This window comes from Coccinella septempunctata, chromosome 5, assembly GCF_907165205.1.
Source record: "Coccinella septempunctata chromosome 5, icCocSept1.1, whole genome shotgun sequence".
NCBI classification, from domain to species: domain Eukaryota; kingdom Metazoa; phylum Arthropoda; class Insecta; order Coleoptera; family Coccinellidae; genus Coccinella; species Coccinella septempunctata.
This window is the reverse complement of record NC_058193.1, coordinates 32136871-32149583: the sequence shown is the minus strand read 5'-3', so window position 1 is coordinate 32149583 and position 12713 is coordinate 32136871. Positions and strand designations below refer to the sequence as shown.

The 12713-nt window shown below is 37.4% G+C and overlaps 2 protein-coding genes across 5 annotated transcripts in view; one reads left to right on the top strand and one right to left on the bottom strand.

The window, feature by feature from the left end:
- Positions 1 to 2115: 2115 nt before the first annotated feature.
- LOC123313779 (protein Skeletor, isoforms B/C) overlaps positions 2116 to 12713 on the top strand; it is a 39914-nt gene continuing 29316 nt past the window's right edge. For all 4 annotated transcript variants that reach the window (XM_044898790.1, XM_044898788.1, XM_044898789.1 and 1 more), the window contains exons 1-2: positions 2116 to 2389; positions 12477 to 12708. In XM_044898790.1, coding sequence (XP_044754725.1) covers positions 2338 to 2389; positions 12477 to 12708 — 284 coding nt within the window. In that variant the 5' untranslated portion in view covers positions 2116 to 2337. The remainder of the gene's footprint in view (positions 2390 to 12476; positions 12709 to 12713) is intronic.
- LOC123313781 lies at positions 4187 to 6885 on the bottom strand. Its single transcript, XM_044898791.1, has 2 exons — positions 6563 to 6885; positions 4187 to 4868 (listed from the first exon to the last, which is right to left on the bottom strand). Exons 1-2 carry the CDS (start codon positions 6773 to 6775, stop codon positions 4437 to 4439), a joined length of 645 nt encoding a protein of 214 aa, XP_044754726.1. The 5' UTR covers positions 6776 to 6885; the 3' UTR covers positions 4187 to 4436.

The window sequence follows — 12713 nt, the reverse complement described above, 5'->3', positions numbered from 1 at the left end:
TGGCTCCTAACTTCAGGTGCTGTAACTGGCAGGAAAAGGGGTTTTGAACAAAAAGTTAAACACCTCGCAAAAAAATTAACGCACATTCTGAAAATCTCAATTTTAATGAGAGTTAACTCTACATTCACTTTATAACTTATTTTTTATGTTCTTTCGAGAAGGTTTTGAACGGAACAAGACACATTAAATGGAAGAAAAATTCAGAATTTCACCGAATCTTATGTGAAAGAAGAGAAATGAACAATTTTCAAAATACTGATAAGTGATTTGATACTTGGTATTTCCACCCCTTGCGTTAATTACAGCTCGGCAACGACGGTTCATACTCAAAATGAGTGATCTTAAAATGTTCTGATCCAATCCTTCCCAGATTTCTCCGAGTTGGATTCCTATTTCATTAAGAGTAGCTGGATGATTTTCTGAACTTCTCAGCCTTCTATTGAGATTGTCCCGAACCTGCTTAATCGGATTGAGATCTGGACTTCTTGCTGGCCATTCCATTCGAGAGACTTCAACCTCTTCAAGGTACTCCTGAACGATGCGCGCACGATGGGGTCTGGCATTATCGTCCATAAAAATGAAATTTTCACCAATTTATGGGGCAAATGGCACTACATGCTCTTCGAGAATGTTCCTTATATACTTATCAGCATTCATAGCTCCATTATCAACGACCACTAGGTCTGTGCGAGCAGTCAAAGATATTCCACCCCATACCATAATCGATCCTCCTCCGAAACCAGTAGTATTCAGGAAATTGCACTGAGCATATCTTTCATGTGGACCTCTGTATACAAGGGAACGTCGATCACAATGGTAGAGGCAGAATCTAGACTCATCTGTGAAGAGAACTCTTTCCCAATCGGCCTCTTTCCAATGGATATGCTCTCTCGCAAAATCCAAACGTGTCCTTCGATGGGCTGGGGTAAGAGCTGGGCCTCTTGATGCGACACGAGGCCTCAAATCATATTCTCTGAGGCGATTTCTTATTGTCTGAGTGCTAATTTGCACCTCATGAGTTTGCTCAAGCTGAATCTGAAGGAGGCGAGCGGTTGCAAACCGTTGTCTCAATGAAGAAACTCTCAAGTAACGTTCTTGAATGGCAGTTGTTACCCGTGGTCTACCCTGTCCTGGTCATCGGACATTCATACCTGTCTCCCTGAATCGCTGCAACATTCTGGACACACTTGTATGGGAAACTCCAAACCTTTCTGCAATTCTTGTGTATGTCCACCCTTCTTCTCGCAAAACTACCGCTTGGGCACATTCCTCTTGGGTCAAATTGCGTGTTTCGCGTTGCATAGCGATCGAGTGTAGAAAATCAAACGAAAGAAAAACTATTGATCACTAGAATTGATCGAGAACAACTGATTTTAGAATGAAGCCAATACATTCAAAATCTGATAATATCATCTTTTTTTATTCCTGCTGGGAAAAAACATCTGTATTGAAGAAAACCGTTGAAAGTGGATAACATATGCATGCATAATTCTGATAAAAATAATTATCATTGAGAACACCTTCAGTTGTAGAATGAATTTGAGATTTCCATAATGTGCATTAATTTTTTTGCGCAGTGTATAAAAGACTCCCCATAACTTTGGCTGAAAAATCATCTTCGAAATTTTACGCATGAATTTAGAAACACCCCGTATAAGGAAACAATGGGTGCAAAAGCGTGCTGAAAATTATAGTAGGATTAGATTTTTGGTAAGCTGTTTGGCTCTGTCCATCTGGCAAAACTCCTGACAAATGTTGTTGCCCTATCCCTTATATGGCATTATGGCAACAAAGCCGGAACAAAACACAACCGATCTCTTAAACAACCTCTGATCTTCTGAGGGAAAATCTAGACATATATACCCCACAATCCGTCCTCGCCTGATGATACGAAGCAAAGACATTCTGAGGAAATTTTCGGGCGAATTTTCCCCATCGCCAGGATCCCGCAACCACCCCAAACCACCACCAGTCGACAACGTCGCTATTCCCGGTTACTTCTGCACGAAAACCTCGCAACAGTAGCGTAAAGAAAGGGGGTGTTCCAGGCCTGGAAACGCCTTCCTACCGCCCCCACAGGAGGAATTCTGGAAACAGTGTCTCCCAAGCGTCCGCCAAAAACGCTGCTTCTCTCGAAGAGAAAGCTGCCCGGTCACTTTGTCGTGGTGTAAATCGAAGAAATGATACAAGAGTCGAATGACGAGACCTAAATTGCTCCTATGTTGAAAGCACGTCGATGCCCGAGAACGTAGTGAATGAGTTTCTGAAGCGTGCGAGTTTTTAGATAATTTTTTTTTACTGGTGATCGCCTCCTCTGAAGCCATTGGATTTTGTAACATGATAGATAGGAAAGGAATCGTTTTGGCGGTAATGCTCCTCGTCTATGAAGGTGAGTGTCCACTGCCTATGCGGAAATTCTCAAAAAATGTGAAATTTTCAAACTTTAAATACCCATTCAATGGTATATGGTATGTAACATTTGTTATTACTGCTAATGATTCACTGCGCCCTTTCGATAAATGGTATATAAGTATATAAGTATAATATACACATGTCCATATAATGTAATATATTTTGGAATGTGAATAAAGAGTTGAAAAAACAAGGAAAAACATTCAAACTGGCTCGTAAAATTGATCTTTGGAAAGCTTAGGCCTAAGGCCCTTTTAAAACGACCTCCAAAAGCCTGTACTTCTTCGATTAGAGGTATTCTGTGAGGATTTGGCAAAGACAAAATCATAATATGTAGGAATTTTTGAATGAGCCAAATTTTTTTAGGATGACAAAAATATAAATAAAATTGCTTTCTTTTGCTACTGCAAAGTACAGGTTTTTGAGGGTAATATAATGTAGGGTCTCTAATTTTTTTGAATATTTTGATCTCTGAAATCACGTCTTGAATTATATTCAATTTAAATCCAGAAAAACTGAGCTGCCTCAGGCAGAGATATTGCAATCCTCAAATTCATGCGAATTCTGCTCAAATTTGGGTTTTTCCTGCGTTACCTATATACAGTATGATGTTGGAATGATTGACAATAAATTTTTCCTTGAGGTAATGTTTTCATGTTTCAATCCTCATATACAAATAGTTGATTGGAATTGGAAATGAAATGGTTAGTTTTACCTAAACAAAGAGCCAAGCGACAGACAGCAGAAGATAAATGTATGAACATAATGAAAAAATGGGTCATTTGAGACATATAATGGATAGAGCTTCTTATACATACTATCACTTAAATCTTGAATGATGGTTTCAGAAAAACCCAAGGTTTTCGATATGTCAGATTACTCTGGTCACCTACTATCAGAAAATATTTATAATCTTCATCACCCTATGTAATGTTTGAGTTTGAGTCGATTATTTTCAGAACTTTTTTGGCATACCCTTGATTATTTGTTGTTATACTAAACTTTATTGTTCTTGCATAGTTTTGTAGTATCTGCTAGCGATTTCGAGCAATTTTGAATGATTTTCTCGAAATATTGTCATAAAAAAGTAAGTTGTGGTGAATTAATTCATTGTATGTTTTGACATATCAAATTGAACTCGGTATTTCTGTTAATGAGTGTGTTTTCACAACTTGTTTTGATACCAATCCAAAAATTCATACTTTAACACCCTGTATCTCGAAAACGAAACGTTCCCATATTTATGGGACTCTCTTCTCTTAAAATTACTTGAGGAATATTCCCTCTTCTTTTGTACCCCCAATTTAGGGACACCTTTATATACAGAGTGTAGTGTTGTAGGTAAATAAATAAATCAGAAGTATTTTCACTTACATTTCTGTATCGAAGGAGAAGGAGTCTGCAACGAAATTGCTATTAATTAAATTCAATATTAGGAGGAGAAACAACTGGACAAAGTCGATAAGAATCATAGCTAAGATGCAATATTATCATATGAATGAAAAGTAAAACGTTTTTTTCAACATTTATTTGAATGATATTCTGATATTTTACCTCGAGTCAATATCTTTCGATGAATATTTCCTAAAGATCAAATTTTATCATGTTTTATTTTCAAAAACTATTTTTACGAGTTCAGATAGTATCAAAATGTTTCCAATCGAAGAATATTTTGAGCTTATGCTGATTAACATGTAATTGGGAAAAATATTCAAAGATAGATGACGTAAACACAATCCAGCTTCCAGTGCTTGAAAATTCAAGGGCTCTAGTAAAACTTTTGTAGATGTATATTCGATATAAATCACTTTACATTTATTTATTATACTTAACGATCACATAAGCTCACAACACGACACGTGCGAAACCCATCTTCATTTCGAAGACAAATTTACGCATCTGGACCATCACCAACAACGAGACATTTTACTATTTTCACCATCAACATCACCTGGGGACATTCACGAAAGACGACCGTACTCATAAGACAACAAAACTTGATCATTTCGATTTATTGGTACACCCTAACAGACCTTCTTCTCATTCGGACAGTCTGGTGGACATCCTAGCGTCGGCATAAACACGCAAATCTTCTGGTCTGGCACCTTCACAGCTGCCCCGTAGCACTGGTAGGAAAAGCTCTCTGGCCCTTCCTCTTCCTCGCCAGAGCCATCGGAGTCGTTTCTGGCATACTTGTTGCGAAGCCTCTTCATCAGATGCTTCCCTTGGCAGTATCTGCTGGGCAGGCAGGTGGGTGGACTCTTCAGGCACTCTGGGGATCCTTGGCAGCCTGTCCTGAGGCAGTTATCTTGGAGACCGTTCTTCCTTTCGCAATCGCAACCTACGTAAAGTATGCCAGCCCTGAGCTCTCTGGACTTGGACTCGCCAAGTTCCTTGCCTAGGTTGACTTTGTTGGATTTTTTCTTACCGCCGTTCGTTTTGGACTTATAGCAGACCTGGAAGGAATATCATGATAAGGATCTTCCATCAAAAACTGGCTTGACATTGTGCGGTTAGATTGTTTTTGTTTATCGTTTGTCTGAATTTCGATTTTACAGTAGTTTATATAGAGGAAATTCATTCATTCATTCATTCATTGCTGTATCCCGTTACCGGGAATAAATCTACAAAAAGGTATCGTGGGTGCTCTGAGATCCACCCCTACGGCAGCCATGGTTGCCAAGGAACTTGGGAGAATGAAAATTGTGGTGGAATAATTCACCCAAAACTCTAGGGACAGACTTGCATCTCGAGGAGATGATTGTTCAGTACTTATGCGGCTTAATGCAAAAGGGCCTCAGACTTATTGAACAATGGTGCTTGCCACTGAGGTTAAGAATTGACCCAACCATGACCACAGTAACCCCATTCACACCCAAAGGGAAACTTCCAGCTATAAAATCCATCTCTCTAAATGGAGAGTGGAAGTTCGAAGCCTTCTATCTACCCTACTCATTCATAGGAACCCAAGGAGGTCCTCAATGGTGTTGATAAAACCGACAACATCTTCAGGAGCCTTGGGTGTTACCTCGTGAGTATCCAAGACCGGTTTTCCCCAGCTCTGGACACTTGCATATCATTTTTGCTTCTGATCCACAGAGCCTACAAATCTTTCATGACTTTCCCATACGGTACAAATGATATTTGTAGTTACAATGCCCCGTCAGCAGTCCCACCATCACCCGAAGCTCAGCTCGTGACAGCTTCAGCAGCTTTCTGGTGTAGGTCGGTAAAATCATCACAAATATGACTGAGTAAGTCCAGGAGTCTTCCTTCAGAGGGTGATTCTGTTGTTTAACTCCCTTTTCAAGCCTACAGAAAGGCTCAGGTCCAGCAGGTGTTAACCTTGATGCTCTTCTCGAAGTTTATCAATTCCTTCAACAGCACAATGCCCTGGTAGTCACTTTATTGCTTTTGGCCAGTTGATCTTTTGTAATATGATTCTCCCATGTCAGTAGAGATCCAAGTGATCCTATTCACACGGAAAAGGAGACCAGCTATAGAATCCGAAGTTGAATATCTTGGAATAAGCTTATATAATTAGATTCTGTGAAATTAGCTGCTAGTAATGCAGTAAAGGCCTTGATGGGATGCAGAAATCTAGCTGGATGTAGGCCAAAAACACTGCGACGGTTGTACGTCATGATTTTGAGACCAATCATCACTATGGTGCAATGGTCTGGCAGGACAAGGCAAGTGAGAACAGTACGAGGAAAATATTCGATAGAATACTAGATAGAGGCTATCTTGGGTTTGCACCACTGGAGCTATGAGAACCTGTCCAACAATGGCACTGGAGATCATCCTAAGAATATCAAGAGTTTGTTAGGGGAAAATTAGGAATCCTAGACCTCTCTGACTAAGTACATCCCAACGGTTTATCTTCCCAGTGACGAGGCGTTAAAGAAAGCATTCACTACGATGCTATGTAGAGAGGAAGACTAAGAAAAGATACACCCCTTAAAACCTCAAAAATATTGCCTGGACATTGTTGTCCAGGAGGCACCTGATGAGAATGGTAAATGAGGTAAATCCTTGAATCCATTCTAGATATTGGACTTCATTAGAACTCTGTAGCTGTAGACACCATGGGACACAAAAAAATTTAAGATCGCAGTGCAACCCTTTGAAATCTAGAATCAGTACTTACCAGTATGTCCGGAGATTGTAGGGGTTGAGGGGGTTTGCACTGGGGCGGACAACATGGGACACAGTTGGTGACGCATATTGGGGTGTAGCAGACAGGTTCTGCCTTTGGGGTTAGTTCTTCCTCCAGAGAGGACATGAGGCATTTCAAGTGGCCGAGAAGTTTCGTACGTTTTTCTGTATCGCATTTCGTTGGTACAGCGAAACATTCTGCCATTTTTCACTGGGAATTTGGAAAAGGGACCGATTCAACTGAAATTTTGATGAGGATTCCGAAAACGAAACTGACTTTACTGAAATTTAGATTTTGATAAATGTCATTTTTGGAGCATCGAAATTTTGGGAGGCGTTGAAATATGAAGTCGGCGGGGAGAGCCATAAGAATGAAAAAATACAGAGAGAGAGAAAGTTCTGCGCGCTTGTACAAATCCATAGTCATGGTGGTTACCCATCCAGACATCAAACTCGTCCAAAGATGCTCGGATAAAATGCATTTCAAAAAAATTCAAAATTGACGGAATTGAAAACAAGCAATTGGTGTTAAAATAATGTTTGGTAGGTTCTTGCCTAATCTGGGAGTTGAGTACAGAGTTTCTTCAATTGAAATGAGTCCTGAATGCCTATCCGAACATTGCTTCATCGTGCATGAAATACAGGAGCTGTAAGATAGATTTCGCATTGTTCCGGACAATTGAAATGTGCGTACCCACTTGCTCAATTGATTTACAAATGAGACAACAATTATAATTATACAAAATTCTCACGTACTTATTATAACGCATATATGCTTTACTTTCACCGTTAATGAAATCGTTCAAGTGAGGTTCAACAAACCGATGAAGAATGAATAATAGAAATTTTTTTTTGCGTTTATTTGGAGCGAACCTTCAGTTTTAATTGATGTTTAAGTACCACCAGTTTGTTGTTGGCCTGAAAAACTATGGGTCAATGACAAAAGATTCTGGTTACTCATAATAATTCAATAAAAATAATTGTATAACGAAAAAAGCGTATGGACTATCTTTTTAGATACCATGATTATTCCGATGATGGTAACCTATTTAGGAAATAGTTTATTTGAAAATGGCGCATGCGATGTTGCTATCGATTTTCCCATTTCCACATTTCTACATCTGCCCTCTGAATAGATTCAGCGATTGTTAAATTTCACAATGGAGAAAGCCACGGTTTCAAAAGGAACACTGCGTACATTTTTATAATACAATAATAAATGGAGAACTTAATATACGAAGGAGGGATAATGGAGCACGAAATAAATGCCCTTTCTTTCTAGCAATTGTCGAGGTTTCATGAAGAAAGATTCAAATTTCGTGAAACAATCTCATTTTGAAGTTGTACGGCTCATATACAGGGCTAGTCTTTGATTCGTACGAATATTTTAACAGTAGATTCTTGAGGCCAAAAGAAACACTTTTTTCCTTTACCATTTTTTTCGAATCAGCACGGTTTGAAAGATACAGGCTGTTAAAAAACAATAAGAAAATGTTATTTTTAGTATCTCACAAACAGTTTTATCGAATGAAATGAAATTTGAAATAAAGTTTTTGATTTATTTGATGAATCTTCATCGAACACAAGATATCACCCACGGTTTTTTTTCAGTTTTCTCATTATTACCATTACCATGAAAATACAAAAAATTCAATGAACTCAACCCTTGAAACTGAGTTGGAAGCTATCTAATGAATATTTGAACGTTTTGTTAAATAAAAGTATTCTTCATATTTTCTCGTATAATGCGCCGTTTTCGAGTAATGTTATTCTGAAGGGAATTTTGTTTTTCCAGGGGTGGCATAGCCCATTATGAAAACTTAAAATAGCTAAATCATTTTATCAGGGTCGAATCGGAAAAAATGGTATGGAAAAAGGTGTTTCTTTGGACTTCAAAATCTACTGCTAGAATATTTGTACGAGTTGAAGACTCACCTTGTATATGAGGCATTTTCTTCTCAAAAAAATCGACGTTTTCTTCACTAGCAGCTATCTCAATATGCCTATTCTACAGAAGCTTACTTCTAGAGAAGATTTTAACAAACCTACACTCTATAATGTCCTCATTTAGAGAGAGATGGATTTTGATTATTTCCTCGAAGTTTTCAGATAGGTTGGTGGAAATAACATTTATTTTTATCTTCAATAGAAGCAGTATGATCCAGAATAGGATTAATTCTCAAGGTCACTTCAGTGAATCAGGAAATGAAAAAAATATGAATTCGATTCAATTAAATTCAAATAATTCACGATGGCCTCGAAATGCACATGCATGGAGATTGTAACATTGAAAGATGTGATTTCTTGGGAAATCCATTTGGAAGGAATAATAGGCGATAATTATCAATTTTTCAAGATCATCTTGTTCGTTGTAGGTATATTCTAAAAGCTTATTCCCCACATTGAGTAGATATTTGTCTTTATCAACTTCTTGAATAAAAATCCTTCATTGTTTGTCAACTGGAGCATTTCCTTTCAAGAACTGTCTTCATTCCTGACCTGAATTTCAACAATATCAAGAGAAAATTGTGTCAGCTCTTTGTGAAGACCTCAACATCATAAGAAACCTTCAATCAATCAGAAATATAGGTTTGGTCATCTAAATATGTCCCGAAATTAACGAAACAAAATTTGGTCACTGATTTCTCGAGACACAATTAGGAAACCCTTATGTTTAATTTTCGCCAGAGGATCTTCTTTTTTGAATTTCGCCCCTAAAAAGAGTGTCCCTCTTTTTATCCCAAGAGACTTTTTACTGGGCCACAATTGAACCACAAAAACAAGTCGAATAGTTTTGAATCCACGTTACTTTGTGTACAATTTGCAGGGCTGTTTTCCAGTTCTTGATTCTGGGAGTTTATCACTGCAGTGAACTAAAATAGGTTTTCCGTGAGAAAACAGGGATGTGCAGAAAAGGAGACGACACTAACGAACTACCATACCTCGATAACGTGTCCTGAAACGCCGTAACAAAATCAATTTACCACTCTCGCCAATTATTGCTAGCAAAACTCCGATACAAGGTCATAAAATTCCCTATAATGCGTGGTGAGCTGCCTTTACGCCCCTACACGTCAGCAACCCTAGTGGGAATCCACCCTAGGGCTAGAAGCTCGCATGACAATATTATTTGATTTATTACACTGTCGCGTTAGATTCCTACCTTCTTTTTTCCCGTTTTTATGTGATTTATCGGATGGTGGTTATGGCGGGTTTTTGAGGGTAGTGGAAAACTGTCACATCTGGTTCTTTCTATTTTGTAACGGGCGTTCAAAAAAATCATGGTCAAGTAGATACAATTTTGTTGGCTGATATCGTTTTCTGCCTTTACAATAAAATTTTAGAGTTTTCTTTCCAATTCAAGACCAACTATCAAGTAAGCTTTTTGTAATACAATAAAAGCATATTGAACTTATAGCTATTTTCTTTGAAATCTACGAAAGCGCTGAGTGGACATGCAGAACAAAATATAAATATTCTTCTAGTTTGAACTGGCCATCAAAATATTTCTCGCTTATCAAAAATCCTGATGAACTGAACCTGGCGACGGTTTTTCGTTGAAATCATGGAACTGTCTTATAACTCTAATGAACAGAAGTATTTAGGGGATTAAACTGAAACTAGGGGATTCCCTATCGATTATCCTTAGACCCTTGGTTATCGCTTTCCTACATGAATGGCCTTCTGGTGGGGTGAACTTAGCAAATGGATTGTCTTACGAATATTGCTGGGGTGATCCAACGAAGGGGATGCTGTATTCGTTCTCTTTCGAGATTCACGTACCTTTATAATTTCAACGTTGAATTCCTAGTTCATTTTCCTCTCATTAATTTCGAATTTGTTGCTCACAAAGCAAGAAATTTTTTGAAGTAGAATACTTCATAAAAATAAGTACGTGATGTTTAGATTTGTATTGTAAATCATACAGTTTCCTCTGTAATGAAGTGCAACATGATGAAATTATAGATAAACATAAAATAGTATGGTATAAACTAACTATTACTTTCGAACACATATAATCAAGTTTCAATAATATACCACAGCCTACATGATAACTAATTTATCGTGGATGCCAGATGCTACTTGATTTTTGAGTATTTTTCAGCTTCAGTAGATTTGTCATTGTGGCAGAAGGGGCTACATTTCAACCTGGAAAGATATTCGACAAGAATAATGAGATAAATCTACCAAATTTTTTTTTTATTTCCAGGTATTTACAGTTAGAAGACTACTAAGTAATGAGTAACTAATAATTTTGGATAAAAACGAAATAGGGCATACTCAACCTTGAAATTATTCCAACATTCATTCGAAATCCCGCATATCAACCACAATAGTTCTTTCGGTTTGATTTTCATCGTCACCTATAAAAATAAACAAGGAAATGATGCTTTGGTAGATGTGGAAAATCTGAATTTATTATCTAACCAACAAATAATCATCGTCTAGACTAGAAGTTGGGTCATTGCCTCGTTTGCAGAGTATGAAAACTGAAGGAAGTTGAAATAATTCGACATAATTATACAGGGTGTCTCAGGATTAATGGGAATCAATAGGGATGTAGTTTCAGAACCTCAAAATGAGACGAAGTGTTTTTATTTAGTCATGGCCTGAAAAGCTCCTTTGAAGAGTTACGTTGCTGACGACTGAACCTCTCTGAAGCTGAAATTTATTCCTGGGACACTCTGTACACATTTTAACAAATCAATATGGATTCTTTTTACTTCCCTTTTTCTTTACAGGAATAGGTAGATAATTTGAATAAATGGCACACTTTTCTACGAAACGAAAGAACTGAAATTATCTCAATTTCGTTTCTTATAAAACAATACGATTTTTTCCATTTGTATTTCAATGGGCCTACTGGGAATGGCAGGTGATAAGAATAAAGAATAAAAATTTCGCTTCGTTTTGTGACGTTCCCTTTTGCTCCACTAAACAGGAATAAGGGATGATGTCCTCAAGGGCAAAAAAATTTTCGTTTTCCATATTCGATGGCTGAATAATGTTTCCGGAGATCCTTTCAAGAGAAGACAGATCTGTCCAATCTATCATGAAATGTAGGACACTCTATGACATAGAAATACTAGATTGGTGTGTATTCACTTGGGTAAAAATTCATTTAGGTCATCAATCTGAGAAGAATGTTTTGAAATTTGATATTATAATATCTACTGATCATGTTTTCTTATTGTAGTTTCGTGCATTCGCCATTTTGCAACTCTGCGTTTAAGTGATGGACATAATTTTTTGAAATACAGATTGCCCAATCGGCTCGGTTAAAAAGATACAGGCTCTTAAAAAACCTTACAAAAATGTTCTATTCAGTTCTATCTCACAAACGGTTTCATCGAATGAAATAAATTTCGGAATATAGTTTTTTATTTATCCGATGAATTTTTTTCGAACACAAGATATCCCCCACATCTTCCAGTTTTCTCATTATGACCATTAAATACCATAAAAATACCAAAAACCCACAACTCTTGAAACTACACTATCTAATGAATGATTTTGATCGTTTTCGAGTAATTTGATGTTCAAAAATTAAAAAGAATCTGTGAAATTCGAAAAATTGGGTACTCTGGTTGAATACAACCCTTTTTAAAAGATCCACTGATATGTAGTGCCACAGATTTTGCTTGTTACTCTGAAGGTAATTTTGTTTCTCTAGGAGTGGCACAGCTCATTATGAAAACTTAAAATGGCTATATCTTTTTATCAGGACCGAATCAGAAAAATTGGTATGGGAAAAAAGTGTTCCTTTTGACCTCAAGAATATCTAAAGTTAAAATATTTGTACGAGTCAAAGACCTAGTATACTCAATAACCTAAGGCATAATTATTGAGGCTGTGAAATGTTTATATTGGAGATTATACAATGTGAAATGTTTCCTTTGTTCCAGGAGCTTTATGCGCAAAACATCCTGAACCATATTATGGGAAGCTGATAGGCAAATTGAAAAATTTTGCCCATGGCATCAAAGGTACAGCGTATGCCATCGATGAAAGTACGATTTTCATCAAAAGCTTCTCGTACGATGGTATGGGCCCTGATGCCTACTTTTGGGTAGGAAACTCTCCCAGGCCAAGTCCTGAGGGTATTATTGTAGCGTATCCTGAAGACTACATCGGGAGGTAAG

Coding starts and splice junctions, on each gene's coding strand:
- LOC123313781 (XM_044898791.1), bottom strand. CDS start 6,775: ATGGCAGAATGTTTCGCTGTACCAACGAAATGCGATACAGAAAAACGT. Junction 4,869..6,562: donor TACAATCTCCGGACATACTG/GTAAGTACTGAT, acceptor TATTCCTTCCAG/GTCTGCTATAAGTCCAAAAC.